The 19,053-nt window shown below is 37.7% G+C and overlaps 1 protein-coding gene across 3 annotated transcripts in view; it reads left to right on the forward strand.

Moving 5' to 3' along the window:
• DPP10 (dipeptidyl peptidase like 10) overlaps positions 1-19,053 on the forward strand; it is a 556,222-nt gene that overhangs the window by 485,814 nt on the left and 51,355 nt on the right. For all 3 annotated transcript variants that reach the window (XM_074910324.1, XM_074910323.1, XM_074910325.1), the window contains 3 exons: positions 9,600-9,720; positions 14,164-14,318; positions 17,693-17,790. In XM_074910324.1, coding sequence (XP_074766425.1) covers positions 9,600-9,720; positions 14,164-14,318; positions 17,693-17,790 — 374 coding nt within the window. The remainder of the gene's footprint in view (positions 1-9,599; positions 9,721-14,163; positions 14,319-17,692; positions 17,791-19,053) is intronic.

Below are 19,053 nucleotides of genomic sequence, written 5' to 3' on the forward strand. Positions count from 1 at the left end.
ACCATGGAACTTCTAACTGGGTATAACAAGTGTTCCTATATAATGCTGTATGTCCAGTTCTTCTGAATGATGTTAAAAAGTATTTTCTTCCCAAAATGATCATTTTTTTTCTGTGAATGGAAAAAAGAAAATACCATTTATACTGTTGTTGCATTGACACACAAAACATGTAATCTTAAGTAGACCTTGTTCTCCAGTGGGAAGCTGCTTCAACTAAATGAGATTTTGGCAAGGGGAAAAGGCAGAAAGGGGTGCTCATCTTCTGTAGCAGTGGGTATAATAATGATCTGGCAATCTCAGTTTAAGTCTGTAAGTCCTGAGGGTATCGTAAGTGAAATCATAGATGACAAGAAAATGTTTGTTCAGTTTTGACTTGAAGAATAGGACAGGCATTACACAGTGACTATGAATAACATAATCAGTGGCTCTTTTAGAAAAAATGTGTCTATCAGAGCTTTGGAGGATACTGAAGATGGCAAGAGAAGATGCCATGCCAGGTATCTATTTGTAATGATAATGCATTGAGAAATACTGTGCGTGATTTGCAATATTTTTTTAATTTGTGAAAACTAATTGTAAGCTTCTGAAGTGGAGCTATTTGTATGATTTTTCAGATCTGTGAACCAGAACGTGGTAGCAAATATGTTAAGTACTTAAATGAAAACAAAACTTGTTGCCAAGTCTTAAAAAACTGCAACCAAATGGTGTCCATGTGGATGCAGGGGTTTGATTTTAGTTTCTTTCTGTAATACAGTTCAATATTATTTAAAAATCACAGGAACTGCTTAGATATTTATATTTTCCATAGTTGTGGTGAAAACAGCAGTAGGAATTGAAATGCATGTTTTTCCTAAAAGTCACTCAAAAATAATTTTAAAATTAATTATTTCATTTAAGATACCACTTGTTTATTTAAGATCACTTGTTTGTGCTGAACTTTCCATATGGATCATCATGTTGTTCATGAAATAAAGAGCACTGACTCTTTGCATATATGTAATATGTATGTATGCATGTATTATCATGCAGTATAAACACTGCCAAGCAAATTTTGATCAATCTATTTAGCTCCAAGCTAATTTTTCCTCATAACATTTATGTGTGAGGGCTCTGTGCCAGTGTTTTTGACTCTGGGATCTAGCTGCTAGGTAACTGCTGATTAAACTGGCTATATGAAAGAGATTTAACCTATACTTATGTACTGCACTCCTTTAGCTGTGGTCTAGGTAGCATAAAAAGTTATTCGTGTTCTTAGACATGGTTCAGTGGTGGACTCGGCAGTGATTTATGCTTGGACTTGATGATCTTAAGGGTCTTTTCCAATTTAAGTGATTTTTATAATTTCTTCCCCATTGCTGTGTGTTTTGTTCCACTGCATGCTCCAACATGAAGAAATCCAGTTGTTGCCTGTGTTGTGGGATCTTCTTTCTCTTCCCAGTACAAGGTTAAACTGTACCACCTTAGTATTGTACCTGAAGCTGGAGAAGTCATGGTTTGATCTCTTGAAGAGCAGAGTACAAAATTTGCTGAGCAACTAAGAAGGCTTTATTTGCCTTTTTTCTGTCTAATGAATAGCTGATATTATTTCTATTAACAGTTATTAGCAAGAAAACATATTTCATCTGGAAATTTTAGTGACTGATCTAACTAAGGGCAGTTGGATTTGGCCCTGGTTAATGTATGGTAAGACAAGAGACAGAACAAATGGTAAGAGGCAAGCCCAGATGGAAAAACATCTTGAAGCTTTTAAAGAATTAATTATCCAACTAATTAGCTGGCAGTCTCACAAGAAGAAAGGATGGAATTTTGCTGTATGCTTAGGAAATGAAGAAGTCTGATAGATGCTATGCTGAGATGTAGCTATGAGCCATAATGCTGGTGGAGTCAGCTGGTCAGCCAGACTGTCTATGTGGGTGCATAGGATGACACTTTTTTCTGTGTCAGTAAAAATATTTACCCCTCTACATATAGCAGAAAGTGCAGTGGAGTGATCTGTTATGTAGCCCAAAGTTCTCTGAAGATGCCTGTGCTAGTCTGGAGAGGTGAGCTGTGTGTCCTTGCCAAGGTCACACAGAAATATAGCCAGAGATGGGCTGCCTGAAGATGCTTTAGGTCAATGTCTTTAGTGCTGTCGTTAGCAACGGCCAGAGTTCCGCAGCAGAACATTTCCTGAATGCCTGAAGGTCTCCTTCTGGGCATAATCAGAAATTCCTTACTATTGCCATAGCTCATATTCCCTATGTGAAAGGTAAGGAAGACTGTCATGTTTCCTGGGGTATAAGCAAGAGCACTGAAGTTGTTCTAAGTTAGAATAGTTATTTATATATTTGTTGGTCAGAGACTCTGTGGAAGAATCTGATGATTTCCTCAGTTCACAAGTAGGACACTCACCCCTACAGGAAGAGACTAGGGCTTGTTCTATGGAACTTTTTAAAATCAAAGGTGTATTGATACAGTTGCCTGCTTTGTTTCCATCTGTATCTGCTCAGTTGGCACCTTCCTTGCACTAGGCGTTTGTCCTGATAAATCCATGTAATGACAAACCATGCTACTAGTCACACTCCACCATTTCTTTCCTTCATGACAAGATGCTGGATTCTGGGTATTATCTTTTTATCTTGAAAAGTTAATTTTAGGAGCTGTTAAAACTTATGTAAGGGAAAATCGTGGCTGCAGAGCCCACTGACACTTGCAGTTTGAATTACCTATTTCTGTTATTATTGATGGCAAAATGTATTTGTTCTGATGATGTCAATTGTGAAGTCAAACTAATCTGTCATGCTCAAACTCTGGAGGATTAATTAGAAAGATTCACACATTAGGTTAGGAAAATAAGTCCCTGATATATTAACCATTATGGGAAAGGTGTCCAAGTTTTCACTGTGATACAAATCAAGGCAATTTAAAAGGCTGTGCTAATTTTCTTCTGTTTTATTTGTTAGTTGTTAGTGACTTCCGCTATCATTTCACTTCAGGTAATGTGGAAATACTAGACTGGGAATCTGCAAACTTGTGCCTTTTTGACAGCTGTACCTTCTCATGGCTTTTAAACTGTGGCCACATTACACTAAGAAGTGTGACACATGCCAAGTACCTGGTTGTGGTACAGAGTGGGGAGACATCCCTTCAGCTTGGGTGAAGCATGACGTGAGTGAGTAATGTTGTTTCTAGACCCAAGATGGTTCCCTCTCATATTGGGGAACAGCAGTGGCAATACATTATACCTATATGGTTAGTGTTTGTAGAATCTGTTTTAAGAACCTGTTGCGTGGTAAGATACCTTACGAAACTCATATAAAAATAAGTTTACTTCTGTGTAAACCAGAGAAAGGACTAATGCTAGATTGTGAAGTCTACCTTCTTAACATCAGGTCTGAGAGAAATCTGCCTCTCTCTTGGTAGCTTTTTTCTGTGCGTGAGACTGATGACAAGTTCCAGGGACAGAGATAGGTTTTGTCAGCAAGCACTGCAGCTCTGTTTCTCATCCACCTGAAGAAAACTGGGCTTTTGGATATAAGTACCTCTGAACTTTGGTGTCTGGATGAATTTCTGAGACACATGCAAATATAGGGTAGTGACTGTCTCAACTGCCAGGGCTAACTTGCTGCTGGCAGTCTCTGGTAGAGAAGTTGCTGCTGCTTTGGTAGAGATCTCAAATCCCTGCTTCGCACATAGTCACTGCTTCTGTGCAGGGTCAGTGATCGCATGTTGACCTCCACACAGCTCCAGGATAACTGCTGCTGCTGCCCAACTGATGAGTAAAAAGCTTGTAACTGTTGCTGATGTGCTACCCTACAATCAGAGGAGTGATTGAGTGTGGATATGCCCATGCAGAGGACTTCAGTGGAGCACCTAAAGGGGAAAAGTGGAGTGTTTTTTCTGTAATTTAGCAGCTTTTCTTTGCCTGTAGTGTTTGAAATGATTAAAGACACACAGGGGGCCTCTCCAGCTATTGGCACTGGGTTTGCTGTTCAGCTGTGGGATTAGATGTCTCTGTTTTCACAGCTGTCTGCCATCTGGAACTAACTGCTCGGACTGGGTGCTCTGCTCAAGACCTCAGCCTGATATAAAACCGTGTAATTGTGAAACATGTTGCAAACAATAAATAAGTGTTTTGGAAGAAATTAATTTAGAAGAAGGTTTATGAAAAAGTAGTTTAGAGGCTGACAGATGTGGAAGAAGGAGAAGGATTAGTGCTGTAGGTAGAACATTAGAGCAAGCAGAGCCTCAAATTATTCACAGTCAGATGAAATAAATGTGATCATTATCAAGAATTAATCTCTCAGTAATCCAAAACATTCTTGCAGATGTTTTTCATTAATTGGAAAAAATATAATAATTAAAGAAATGCTGTGTTTTTTTCTTCATTTGGTTTAAGGCTTGATGTGATTAGGTGTGCAAAATCTCTAAGGAAACAAAAAGTCAATTTTTGAAGGCCATAGATTTTGGTATTTATCCCCATTTACTGCATTATTAGCTAAAGGTCTTCGCTAAAATATATTTTTAAATACTTTAAAAATACTTGGGAAATTGGTTTTGAAGAGAAGAGGTTAAAAAAAGTGTAATAATAATTTTCATATAAGATATCATAGCCTGGTTCCACTTTGTGCCTTTTTCAATTTATTTTCTTATCGTCATGCCTGAAAGCTGTGAAAGCATTTTGGGCACAAAGCCACTGATGTATTCATGAGAATACCTGTCTGATACACACTTAGCAACTCCTCTTTTAGCAGTTTTGGAAGATTCAGTAGTTACAGTCAACATTTTAGTACTCATGATGTAGTAATTAGACCCAAGAGTATACTAAGAAAAGCCCTTTTACTTTTACTTGCTCCCAAATACCTAAGTGGAGATAAACTAGCAAGGGAAATTTTTAGTTAATGTGACATTGCCCAAAAGGTGCTAATGGTGAAGTATATGAAGTCCCCACCCTGGAAACCTTTGGGCACATGTTTCATTTTACTTACTGAAGTCAGGATTTTAGGCACATGTATTTGTAAGATTCTGCTCCAAGAATAATTATTCTCTTTTTATCAATAATCCTTATCCCAGTGTCATGATTTGCTATCTGCCTTGCAGTATTTGAGTATCTGTTGTAGGAAAAAATAGTACTCTGAGTTGTCTCCCAACCACTTGCTTGCTCTTTCACTCAATTTTAAAGACCAAACTGTGGCTCATAAATTCCGCTTCTATGCATTGCTGTACTGCAACTAAGCAGCAGCAGCAGCCACCACCTAAAAAGTACAAATTTCCATCTAGTCTTTGTGGTTTTGAACTAAAATCTTGGGAATATATTTTAGTGCAGCATAAAGTAGAACTATAAGGAGTTTTCTGCAGATACTGTTTTCACCAGAAAGTACAGGTGGCAATGTTGAAATTGTGCAAGAATGTTTAAATTGACCTAAAAATGGATGAACCAAGGAAAAGGAACTTTGGTGTTTTGCAGGGAAGGGAGAGTTTGACCGTGGTATTTCAGGACTTCCTCTGCTTCTGGGGCCTGGTGTAGGATTTTTTACATTTTTCAGCTGAGGAATAGTTCCATTTCTACTCTTAGTTGGTGGGTTTGTGATAATCCACCTAAAATAAAACCAGTGTCCATTTTCCTCCTAAAGTCACTTCACATTTGACACTGCCTCTTGCAGCAGGAGGAGCATGGAATGGTGTTATGGCCACAGCAAGCAAGCAGGAGCCAAGGACTAACTGGGTAGAAGCAGCCCATTTCACTGCTTTCTGGTAAAACCATAGTGGTTGTGAACATGCTGCTTCTAGGCGTGGCTAGTTCAGAGGGATATGAAGCCAAGACACTTAGCTGCTGGTCAGCATTATATGTGCAAATGCTAGACAGAAGCGAGCAAGAGCTATTCACAGTCTTGTGAACAAAATTAATTTCAAGTGGTGATCTATGAAAATTTCCATATTTTTAGAGTTATATTTGAGATACATTTGTACCATATAAATACTATACTGGGAAGAAGAATTCACAGTGAGTATGCCTTTTAGAAAAGTCTTTCTTGGCTGCATTGCTCTGGCAGTAATGTCAGATGGGAGATTGGTTTTTGTGGCTGCATAAAGTGCTTGTGCTTAATTGAATCCCCAGCCTGGATTTACAGAGAGTAAAGCAAAGAGCCTCTAAGGCCACTACTCTGGTAGCCTTCACAGTAATGTTGTTGCTCCTATTACAACTCTGCTGCCTGTTTTGCTGCAGAAATCAACATTTAAACTCCCAAGTCCTTATTTCCAATGAGTTAAATAATTGCAGATGAGTACACTGGCATGTTCAGGAACGGAGGGGAATGCAGTTCTGACTGTAGAGGTTGGGCAGCATCACTGTAGGAAGTGTGCACAAAGCCATTGCCATTGGCACAGTTTATGGGCTTCATGTGGAAAATGGCACCTCCTGAAATATAACGAATATTCAAAATTACAGATGAGATTAAATGACTAACCATAATGGTGAATCTTTCCAAGATGTATTTACAGGCTCAAGCATGAGGATATTGATCTTTCTAAATGATGCAGGCAGTGCAGAGCGATACTTGCCAGTGCACCAACCCTAAATCATTAATATGCATTTACTTGCTGCTTAAATTATGTGGAGGAACATGAATGGTTGTATTTCAGAAATGTTTTGCAAAGGAACATAAATTCATCATTTTTAAAGTTAAATTCAAATAAGTGAGGAGCTCAAAGCTTTCTAGGGGGAGAGCTACTGTGTGGCTTTGAAATTTTTCAAGAACTTAAAGTTTCAATGCATCTGTTCAAGAAAAAAATTGTTCTTTGAGGTAGCTTTCAAAGTTGAAAGAACATGTGTCATAAGTGATGAGGAGAGATGGGAAACTTCAGATGACAGAGTAGACTAATAGGATTGTGGGGCTGTTCAGAGGGTGGCTGAGAACTGGTTGAGCATGAGACAAAGTGCTTCGTGAAATGAATGGGGGATAAAGCTGAAGGAGCTGGCGATCAGTGGCACAACAGTGAGTATTCCTTCTGAGATATTTACTTATCTGAAATGTGTCAAATGGAATTAGCAATGCCTGCTAACTAGTAATAACAGGATTAAAGACCTTTTCATGGTTCAGTCATAAACCAAGTAGTTCTTAATCCTGTACTTTGACTGGCAGTGGTGGCTTTAAATGAAAGTTTTTCATTGCAGAGACTAGACACTATGGGTATCTTTACCATTAAAAATACAAATGCCCTAAAAAGGGGGTAGAGAAGCAAAAATGATACTTCTGGTCTTTAAAAATGAATTAGATTGAGCTCATTTAATTAAAGAAGCTTAAATAGAATAGAATCTTTTGATCAAGTAGGCTTTTTTTGTAACATCCTGAAAACAGTTGTTTATATAAGAGTGTCAACTGTATGAAATTGCTCCCTACTAAGCAATAGTCAATAGAGTGGTTCCCCTACTTACGCTATCTGTAATTTAGTCATCAGACAGGAATATCTTTAGTTCACTTAAATAGCAATACTGGCTGAATTATTTTCATTTTCTGGATTAAGCAATTAACCATGTCTTGTTTATTACTTGTATTTGTTTCTTTTACCTTAGAAAAAGATACACATTTTTACTGTGGAAATATGCATTGACTAAGAGGGGTTTGTTGATATTATTTCAAAAGCTTGATGGGTGCAGCATTCTCTAATCCTTGTTTTGTTTTGGTGTTAATTCTGGGTCATACATCGACTTCCCATAAATTCCCAACTGTATCAAATATTATTAATAAAAGTATAAATGTAATTACTGGTCAGTACATTTTGGATTATTCAAACTGGATCAACTATTTTTTCTTCAGTTTTGAACTCACTGACAAGTTTTGAATTTCTGACAATAAAGAACTTTGTTCCAAGTTACCCTTGATTCCCAGTAATGGTTAAAATCATTGCATTGCTCCCAGTATGAAAAAAACCTCAACTTCATTGCTTTCTGCAGCAGAAATCATGAAGTGGCTACTGTTAAAAATCAAAAATGCCATTATTTTGGGGACTCATAAGGAAATGTATTTCAGACCGTAATTTAGAAGCAAAGAGAACAGCAGTAATAGTGATAATAAAACTTTGTTCTCTTCTTAGTATTTTCCCATAAGTCGTTTATCATAGAAGTATGAGAGAAAGATAAATGACTAAGCTTTTAAAATGGTATTTCGTGGAAATACATTTAATTCATGTTAGCAGTCCCTGAGACTCTGTAGATCAGTATACATCAATGAAATCATGAAGCAATAATTTCTATTGTGTGTTATTTTTCTAGTGCCTTTAGCTGTATTTTCTTACTGTGATTCAAGATGGTGCATATTGTTGATATTAGTTTGATTCCACTGTTAAGCTGTGCAAGCACATATGTGGCCATTGTAATTTAACAAAAAGTAAAGAAAAGGCTACAACTCTGAGACGATTATAGCTGAAATGCAAGTCTAGTCACAGGCATTGACAATTCAGGAAAATGATGAATGCAGGAGTATGGACAAAAAGGATTAAGACCATTATTACAGGAAATGCTAGTAGCTGTGATTCTGCTTTTTATAGTTCTCTGTAGCTTTTGGCTTGTTAGTATCTCGGATATTTGTTTCTTAGTAACCCAGACTGGGAACGATAGGGCCAGTGAAGATGTTTCAGGCAACACGTACCTAAATTGTGTTGCAGTGAAGTGCTCAAAGGTCTGCTGGCTGACAGGAGAAAGTCAGACATGTAGCCTTCTGTGGCATACATCTGAGTACGTAAGAATTTCCATATCATAAACCTTCCATAAATCATCACTGTATTTGTCTCCTGCCCTTTTTGCCATCCCTATACTCCTCCAAAATATATAATTTTAAAAAAAATTTTTTTTTTTCCCCTTATCTTTCTTTTATTGCACTTTGTCATGGAGTCAAGCTCAGCTCACAAAATGGGTGAACATGAAATCCTTTTCAACAAAGTGAGCAGGGACAGGAAAAGAGACAAGCCTGAGAAGTGACAGTGAAGGAAGAAAGGACTGTTGGTCTAGTCTGTTACTTGCAGTAAAAGAAGGAGGGGCCTAGACTTGAAAATAAAGGGTATTTATATAGCACACTTGAGGTAAAAAGTTTTTGTGTCAGAAAGAGTGTCTGCAGGCTGAGAAAAGTTAACACCAGTCTGTCATTTATTTTGGCTTTCCAGTGTGTTCTCACACCATAATATAAAGCTGTAACTTACATTTATGATGTATGTACTGTGCTGTATGTATTTGCAGAAGTGTGTGTAATTTTGCAGTTACATAACTAGATGATTCTATTGGATAGAATGGAATTAATGGAAATTTTCTTTATCTATTCAACTGTTACAAAACATGTCTCCTGTATGATTCTGAGGAACGTAATATTTCTTAAAGTGAATAGAAACATTTCAAATTGGAAGACAATTTCAAAGGAAGAATTTGGCTTGGCATAAGTATTAAAAGTTTGCTTAGTTTCTCCAAATTGCTAATAAAAGGAAATATGAATCCAGTGTTGGTGAAAACTTGTGCTGAATTATTCTGTAGACTGTTCTGAGCCTGAGGAAATTATGTATTCATTGCTGAACATTCATTTTATATCTACCAAAATGTTCTTTTTTCTCTCCATCCCTCTTACTTCATCCAGATTTATATTTTTGAAAATAACATCTACTATCAGCCTGATGTAAAGAGTAGCTCATTGCGCCTGACATCTTCAGGAAAAGAAGGAATTATTTTTAATGGAATTGCAGACTGGTTATATGAAGGTAAGACGGACAAATATATCTGTATATTAAAACAGATGAGAGGTTCTTGTACAGACCCAACAGCACAAATCTATTCATTTCAGAAAATGCTATCTAAGGTTGTTTTTGCTTCTTTGCCTTCTCATTTTCTTGCAAGATTGCCTTTGTAAGTATTCATACTTTGTATTGGCTGCTGTTTTGCATATAACAATATTTTCTGAGAAAGGAATTTATTTTCAACCTGAATGTATCAAATATATTATGAGTACCAGGTAGTATGTAAGAAATGCTATAGCAGTGAAGTCTTGATGTGGGCTTTTACTACTACCTTCAGTGGGGCTGGCATTTCAAATAGAGCTATTCAAATAAAACTAAACACCCAGTATGTTTTGCTTATCTAGAATAACTCCATTCATACCTTTGGAGCTATTCTGGGTTTGCAACACAAGCGAGGAAGGAAAGGATTGTTGCTTGGGTGAACAGTGGCAATCTATTTACAGTTAAAGCATCTTAATAGAAGGCAGCACTGAAGAATTGTAGGGTAGAAGCAGAACTGGCTCAGAATTGGCTACGTTTTGGGGGTTTTTTACTGCTGGATACATAGGAAAAGGTGATCAAAGATGATACTGCCTGGTGCCTTACTTCTTTTTACCAGGGTCTCCCCTTCAGCCTCAGTGATGGCTAGTGTGCTGTGTGTTAGCATGACTCAACGAGACTCCAGCTCCTCAAGCCAGGCAGTAGCATGGTGCTTGACTTTAAGAACGTGCTTGAATCCAGTTTTGAGTGTTCTAACAAGATGTAAAAGTGTCATACTGTTACCTGAACAGTGGCTGCTACTTTTACTTAAATGAACCTGGGCTAGACCCCTGGAAAACTTGCTATTTCTGGCAAGCAGTGCCAAAATGGAGCAGAGGACATCTCAGTCTGTGATATCCTCTGGCTTCTGAAACTGTCTTATGCATAGTTCCACAGAATGTTTCTCTCTGCACCCAAAAGATTTTTTACATAGTAATAAATGGGAGTAGATTATCCATCTTGGTACAAGAACTTAATATACATTTCAGTTATTCTTTCTATGGAACACATGAATTTTATAGATAATTAGTTCAATGTTAATTACTCAGTAACTGAAGTATATAACTTCTCATATGTACAGTTTTGCAGAGTGTTTTTTAGGTATGGTGTTACACTATGTTACACTATACAGCAAGGAACTTCAGTATGGCCCTTAGAAATGGTCTGTCTGTACCTCTTGGCATTTCAGTAGTTACGAGCAGATAGCTCACATCAGGATTTTTTTAAAATCTCTGCTCAAGTAAACTCTGAAATTATACTGGTAGTTTGCATCCCTTTAGCCATGTAAATGCCTGTGGCTGATCATTACCCACTTCCAAAATTTCTATTAAAGTTTTAATGTGGTGGCATATTTCAAAACTTAAGGACAAGGGACATCTTTGGAATGGAATATAGTTTTATATGCACTTCATATTCTTCAGCTCTAACATGACTGCATGTAAACTGAAGAATTTAAGCATACATAGCTCATTGAAGTTGATGGAGAGTATCAAGTTTTTGCTAAAACAAAGTGAAATTAGTAAAAGTCACAGTCATGGATGCAACAGGGCAATAGTGGCTCCATTTCTGCAAGCATTTTGAGGCCATCTGTTCAGAAGAGGGCAGCCTGTGTTTCTCTTCTCTTTGGGGTGCAGTTGGGTGTAGCATGGAGCTGCAGTGAACAACATATAATGAGGGATCATTATTATACAGCTTTACTCCACAGAACAAAATGTAATATGAGACTCTTCAAAAAACATTCCTTCCTAGTCTCCAAAGGCTCATAAGGATATCATAGGATAAATCAGACTGGAAGAGACCACAAAAGGTTACCTAATGCAACTGATTAGTTCTGGTATTTGCCAGGCATTTCATTTGAGCTGTCTGGAAGGAATAGAGTAGACCCACTCTAAGAATTATGCAGATAGAAAACATATTTTAAAGACATATTTTAATGGAAGAAATTGGGGTTTTTTTGTATGATTTCGACCTCTGCATACATGAGATCTACATTTAAGAACTAAAAAGAATCAAACCGAATCTCTTTCTTGAAACAAGCCAATATATTTTTAAAATTTATTTTATATTTCAACTTGTCTAAGTCTCAGAAACAGTATCTGAAAGAAGTTGATGTGGATTTTTGTTAACTTCATTTTCTTTAAAGATCAACAAACTGTTGATAAAAAAATGACTGTTCCTTAAAGCTTGAAATATTTCATGATGAACAGAAAAAAAAAATGGGGTAACTTGGAAAGAACAGGAGCAGCTAACACAATAATGGCAATGATGCTTGTCTGAGGTTATGCTTCTGCTTCTCTTTGTGTGCCCATCATTCCTACAGGCACATTTTATTAATTAATATTTGAGGACTGAAAGGCTTTAAAGCTTCACAGAACTTCTTTAGCTGACAACAAAACAGACCTATTCATATGCGCTATGGATGATTTTTGCCTGTGAACACATGGATACATCAGTCTCATACCTGGCTGATTTTCAAAAGGGCCGTGAGCCTGCTTCTCCTTTTTTGAAAAGGAAGCCAGGTGTATTCATCCAAATATCTTATACGTCCACATCAGTTACTGCCCCAGGTTATTCTTATTCCCTGTCTCTACAGCTATACACATACCTTTGTCAAGGGAAGGAAAAGCAAAAGGTGTCTCATCTGGGACTAGAAGTTTCTGAAATGGTGTGGGAGGTAATAATGTATTCCAAAGCCTTCCTTCAGATGCATGTCCTAAATCCTTCCTTAAGTGATTTTACCCCTTCTTTTCCAAGATTTTTAATTCCTGGCCCAAATAGCTGTTGCATTTCCTGACTTACAGAGAACTATTTGGGTTCCCAGGGATGCAGGCAGGCAGTGTGCTCTTCTCCACAATATACATAATTAAAGTCAAGAGTAAAAGGAAATTTTGTCTGTACACATTGGAGGACTGACATTGACGTCCATGTCAGTCAGCATGAGTGAATATACTGCTTCTTTCCCATTAACAGTTGCTTAACCTAAAGCAATCCTCTACTTTTAGTAGTGTTTTTAATAGCATCAGAAGCTGAGCAGTCTGAATATTCTCCAGATGAAGTTCACAGATTTGCAGTTGAGTTGTGAACTGTTCCTCCTTTTGACCTCATTTGTTTTCTTTTATCATTTGCGTGAGTTTGTTATTAGCATTCTACCTTACAAAGCATTTGGGAATAGCTTTTCTTTGTGTGATCAACCTTGTTTGAATGCAAACAATAATATTTTAAAACAAACACAGTCCTGATTTTTGTTTCTGATATTCACCATTCATTTTCTGCTGTTCTCCTGTGTAAAAGGTTTCAGTTATCCAGCCAGGGAGAGAAGCATGACCCAGAATATATGACTTTGAATATAGGTCCCAGCTTCATTGCCCCTAACCATAGATAATTCGACACATTAAGCCACTTCAAAACTTTCAGAATCTGATTAACATCTTGGAGAGTCTTCATTGATAATTTAAGTAGTTTTGTAGGTAGGCTCTTAAATTAAGTATGCAGTCAGGTCTTTGTTCCCATTAGTATACTCTTCTCAATTAGTTTTCCAGCCAAATTCTTCAGATTTAAGTACAGAATGCTCACCAAACAACTCAACATATCAAATACGTAATGAAAAAAATCTGTCTTTTCACAAGTGGAATCAGAAGGCTTGTGCAGGGTGAATTTGGAATTGGTTAGGAGCTGCTTTACTGGGAGTCCAGGAGTTTTGAGTGCTGCTTCTATGGTTGTTTCTGGTTTGTTTCTTTCAAATATGAAGTACAATGAAAATACACGTAAGAAAACATTGCATGACATTTTTGAGAATTACTTTCATTTGGAAATAATAAAATTTGGATAAAAATAAAAAGTTTTGTTTGGATTATCAAAAAGTTACATTGCAGAAAAACAAACTTGCTAAGAATTAAATTTGACCATTAGAATGAGACAAGGAAGTCAAACTATTGCACTCCAAAATGACTACATAAATATCACTGTGTGAAGATCTGTGTGTTACCAGGTACCACAGCTCAGAGAAATCGAGTATACTAAAGTTTTATATTAAAAGAAAAAAAAAAAAAAAAAAAGCTTGACAATCCTAAAACCCCTGTCTATTAAAATTGTCCAAATAATTTAAAAATTAAACCCATCTAATGGAATGCAATAGAACTAAACGTATGGCAGTTACAGTCATCTTTCACATTTAGATGATTGATGGATGTCAGTGAAAGGATTAATTTGGTTAAAGTTTGGTCTTTTGATATGCCTTGTTATCCAAACATTCCACCCAGGATAATGTGAAATTACAACAGATGCATTTCAAGTAGGAAGAAAAAGAACGAATCAGTGCCAAATGAATGAATGAGTTGCAAACTATGCGATAGTTATTTTTATGGACCCTAAGGAAATCTGGTTTTGCAGAGGAACTTCTTCATTCTCACATTGCCCACTGGTGGTCTCCAGACGGTGAAAGGCTAGCGTTCCTGACCATAAATGACTCTCTGGTACCAAACATGGTTATTCCCCGATTTACTGGAGGTCTATATCCAAAAGGAAAGCAGTATCCGTATCCTAAGGTAAGATGAGTGTGAGTGCAGCCCTCATGTCCTCTTCATTGTTCCATGATAGTATTTAACCATATGGAAGGAGTGTTTCTAGACAGTAAGAGAGGCTGATTTTGTTCATGTTGCTTTTCAGGAAATATTAATTACTTTTGTTTTCAGTAGATTGTAACACCTTTTGCTGGAAAGAAACTTTTGGGTGAGGGAGTAGCAGACAAACTAATTTGTAGTAATTTTGTCACTGGTATATGCTTGGTAAAATCAATCCACCACTTCTGAGAGACAAGTAATATGTTTGAAGGACTGCACAGAAAAGAAGATACTGTGACAACTGCACTGGAGTCACACATGCTGTGTGCAGAGTGCAGGGGATGATCCATGGCAGTTATATATATCTCAGTAAATTATGCTGTTATTAATAAATGTGACAGACTGGCCTTGCATAAGATAAGCCATAGTAAAATATTTTCCTGGCCATCAAAATGAGAGGAAAAAGAAATACAGAAAAGAGCTCTCACTGAGTTTCAGAAGATTTTGAAAAGGGGTTTTAGATTTGTGTCAGAAAGAACAGTATAGACAGGGATAATGTCTGAAATTGCTCCTCATTTTCTGGGGATTTCCTGATTAGATGCCTCCCTAGCTGTTGTTTTTGTGCTGAGCTCCAGCACTGCTATTAATCTTCCAGCTTATCAGTTTATCCATCCCTTCTGTGCAAGTGTCTGAGTTTCTTTCTGACAGGATATGTGGGTCCTTGTATGTGGTACTCCCTTGACATTTCACAGAAAGTTCGTTGAGGGCTTTAGAAAATACTACTGTTACCCTATTCCTGCTACTGGTTTTTGATGATTCTTGATGGGTGGACAGTTAGACTGTACCAGGTACTGTGAAACAATAATATGCACGGTATAAATATAATGTATGTGTGCTGTGAAATAACACTCATAATAATGAAGTAACAGTATTTTCAGAGATAGTTTGTATACTTACTTTGACAAAAGTCCTTAAGTGACAGAGCAAAGAAAAAAATAAGGAATTTTTTTTTAAGTCAGCTTTGTAAACAAGTAATGAGTAATTCCATTTCATTAACGATTCAGCATAAAAGTGATACACAATACTACTTCAGTAATCTCATTAATGAAAAAACATTAGCTTTATTTAATGTCTTCATTTAATGCCAATTTAGTTACCCGTTAAACATCATTAATTGGTAATGAAGCTTGTGGTATAGCAACAGAGCTGAAAAAAAAAAAAAAAGGTTTGGTCTATTATTATAGAATGAAACCATTGGAGAAAATTATATCTATGATTAAAAAATAAAAGGAAACCCGCATGTGTTTGTGAATACTGGAGCATGCACATCTGTGTACATCACATGCACAGTGTATTCTTCAAAAAAACCCATGAAAAGGAACTTTAAATTTTATTAAATACATTGAGAATAAAGTAGGATTTCAATGTAAAGAGTTCTTACACTATTGAGCAAATGTTTTGGGTATTATACAAAATTTATGCTATTTAAATTGTCATGAGGAGAGTAGTAGAAGAGTTGAGGCTGTTCACAGTTGAGGGAGAGATGTGGATGTGAGCGTTTTCTACTCAGGTTGAAAACCCACCCTCAGCTTCCCGAGTCCACTGGAGGCTGTGGGAGTGCTCGGTGTTGGCCCTGCTGACCACAGCACTTCCCCAACCGTGGGGACAGACCTCGTATTGAGCTAGAAGCTGCTGCTGTAGAGGTGAAGCTCTGATGTATCCACACAGCAGAGTAGGGCACACGGTGGATGGTTGTAGCAGACAGTACGTTGGGCCACTGCAGTCCTGAGCGGAGCCCAGCTCCAGGTGGCAGCCTGCATTGGGCAGTGCCGTGGCATTGACCCCTGTGCTGAGTCCGGAGCAGGGCTGGGGGGGCAGAGCTGGGGTGATGCTCTACTCCAGCACTTCGTGATCAGGGGCTAGCACAAATCTCGTCATGCCCCTTGTGAAGACGTGCTTTGAAGTGTCTCTCTACAACTCATGCTCATGTTGGATAGTAATTACTCATGGCAGCCCTCCCAGTGCGAATACTTGGATACCACTGTGCAGTTCATGTAGGGTTCAAAGGATGTAAGGTGACTACCATTGTGTCCTAAGGACTTCATCTCTTAGTGGTTTTCTTGCAAGTTTTGCATTTGTATAAGCTGTGTTCATGCAAAGCATGCCTTTCAAAGACCACATTTCTTTTGAGGCAAATGGAAAACTTTTTAGGAGGGGGGAAAGAAAATAATTCAGGAACCTAATTAAATCCATTTTCAAAACTTTTATTTAGCACTAGTAAAAATGCATAAATACAACTTTCTTGTCCCCATACCACTCAGAAATGAGTGGATAGAGCATTCAGACTGTATTTTGAGATAAGTCCAATTTCTAAAGGGAATTTGTGGGTGTATTTCAGCCAAGCTATTTTGCATTTCTAAATGCCCCTGTGAAGAGCCAGATATACAGCTTTGTAGTTTATTATGGCCAGATTCATAGAATCAGTGGTTTTACCTTGTCCTTCCAATATTGAACAAGAGTCAGCCCCATTGAAAGACACACTTTTAATCCCCCATATCCCAAGGATACTATATAGTGTTGTGTGACTCCTCTGACTTACGTGAACAAGAAGCCTGAGTATGATATGGCAAGAACAGGGATGTGGGACTAGTAGCCAGCCCTGCAAAGCCTTGTCTTCTATCTCCACTCCTTTCTCTTAATCTCAGGAGCCTCCCTTAGTAACAAGCCATGTCACTAGGAGAGGACGAATCCTGGCTTCTTGTAGGTCCTCAGGATTTATCAGACTTTCCCTAGTGGATTGATATCAAACTGCCATTGTATTCCCCTTTAGCAACAAGAAGCATTTTGTTTCTCGTAGAGCTGGCCTGCCAAAGCAGCTGGGTGCTGAACAGGGCCAAAAATAGAAGTTTCCATCTCAGCAAGCCAGGGGAAGACTGGGGGGAAAACTGTAAAGGAAGAGGAGGAAAAGGAGGCATGTTATCCCAGATGTAGGACAGCTTTTTGGAAGAAGGAACAATAGTGCCTAGAAAAGACTTTGTTGGAGACTGGGTTTAACTTCTGGTTTAGGAACGGGCTGTGTTTTTGCAGCTTCACTGAACTGGGCCAAACCACTACAGGCATTGGTCCCTTGCTCTGCACAGGAAGGTCTGCCATCGGTAAAGGGCAGTAAGAGATTTACTCAATACTTAAGTTTTTTAAACTGTGTAGTTCATATGGCTGTGAATTTTTTTTTTTTAATTTAAGATTTTAAAATTCTAATAATTTCTCATTATTATAAAGATAATTACGTTGGTGAGTTGTCACTATTTCATTGTCACTGATTCAGTGCCTCTAAAGCTCCTATTTTCTTTTTTTCAAAGGCAGGTCAGACAAACCCAACAATAAAGCTGTTTGTAGTTAATCTGTATGGACCAGCACATACACTGGAACTGATGCCACCTGACAGCTTTAAATCAAGGTATATAATTTCATTGTTTTCAAACGCATGTTTAATTTAACCTGACTGTCTCTCAGGCTAACAGTTGCCTTTTTACATCGGCACAACACTTATCTTTGACTAGAATGCACTTGATCTGCACCCCCATGGCTGAACATAATGATGATAAAATAAAATACAACTGTATTGAATTGACGCTCCTCTTAAAAAATTCGGGGATCTGGTATTGCTCATGTGTGATGTCCTGAGAAGCTCCAATTTACTTGAAATATATGAAAGTAAGAATAGTAAGCTATGGTCAAAGGGGTTGAACAGAGCCCTGTTTCTGAGATTGTTACTGCATTCACTTTCAGCCTTTCCTTGCTGTGTGCCAACTTGTGGCTTTCAGTTTCTGAAATGAGATTGCAGAATATAGAAGTGTATTACAAATGCACAGAACACATAATCAGCGTGTTCCCTCATTTAGAGAGAAATATTCTGAACTTTTCAAATCCAGTAGGTTATGGAAAGTTTCATTCCTCATCATGGCTGACATACAGTGAGGTGACAGAAGGTGAGATGCGATGCCACCAGATTACATAATCTAAGAAGGTCTGTGCTGTGTTTTTCAGGAGAAACTGCTTCAGAACCACTGAGTTAATTTAACAGTCCCTTTGACTTTGGGGCTGAGAAAATGAGGTCTGGCTGCAACCTGCTAAAGTTACTACCTTAAGCTGAGCTCTCGATTATCTGTCCTCACTTTGAGATGCCTTGAAACTTTTGTTTAAGGGCAAGAAAATTTTCATCCCTTCCCATATGCATATTCCAATTTGGAGAACTGAAGTTGTACTGATTGAATTCCCATTGTGGTTTCAATGCACGTGCTAATGATCTTCTGACTCTGAATTATTATATAATATAGGTAATGATAAAAATAAAAGAGTTACCCCAGTCAAGATCTGGCTGCAGTCTAAGGGCCAGGGAAGTGCAACTTACTCTCTTCACTCAGGGAATTATCAGATGGGGAAAAACATGGAAAGGATTGGCAACCATAAAGCTACCTCCAGCTAAAAAAACCCCCTCTGAATATAACTGCTATTTTTGCAGTTCCTACAAAAGCCAAAAGATCTTTTGGTAATTGTTCCCAAAACAATCAGAATGTTAACAGTGGGCACTGATTCACAACCATTGCAACCAATTTTAAACTGGCATAGCTCTCTTCAACACAGATTGAGGTACTCTAATTTTGTGCAGGAATAATTTAATAGTGAATTATGCCTTGCGATTATTTCTGTCAGCTGGAAT

This window comes from Athene noctua, chromosome 7 (genome assembly GCF_965140245.1).
Source record: "Athene noctua chromosome 7, bAthNoc1.hap1.1, whole genome shotgun sequence".
NCBI classification, from domain to species: Eukaryota; Metazoa; Chordata; class Aves; order Strigiformes; family Strigidae; genus Athene; species Athene noctua.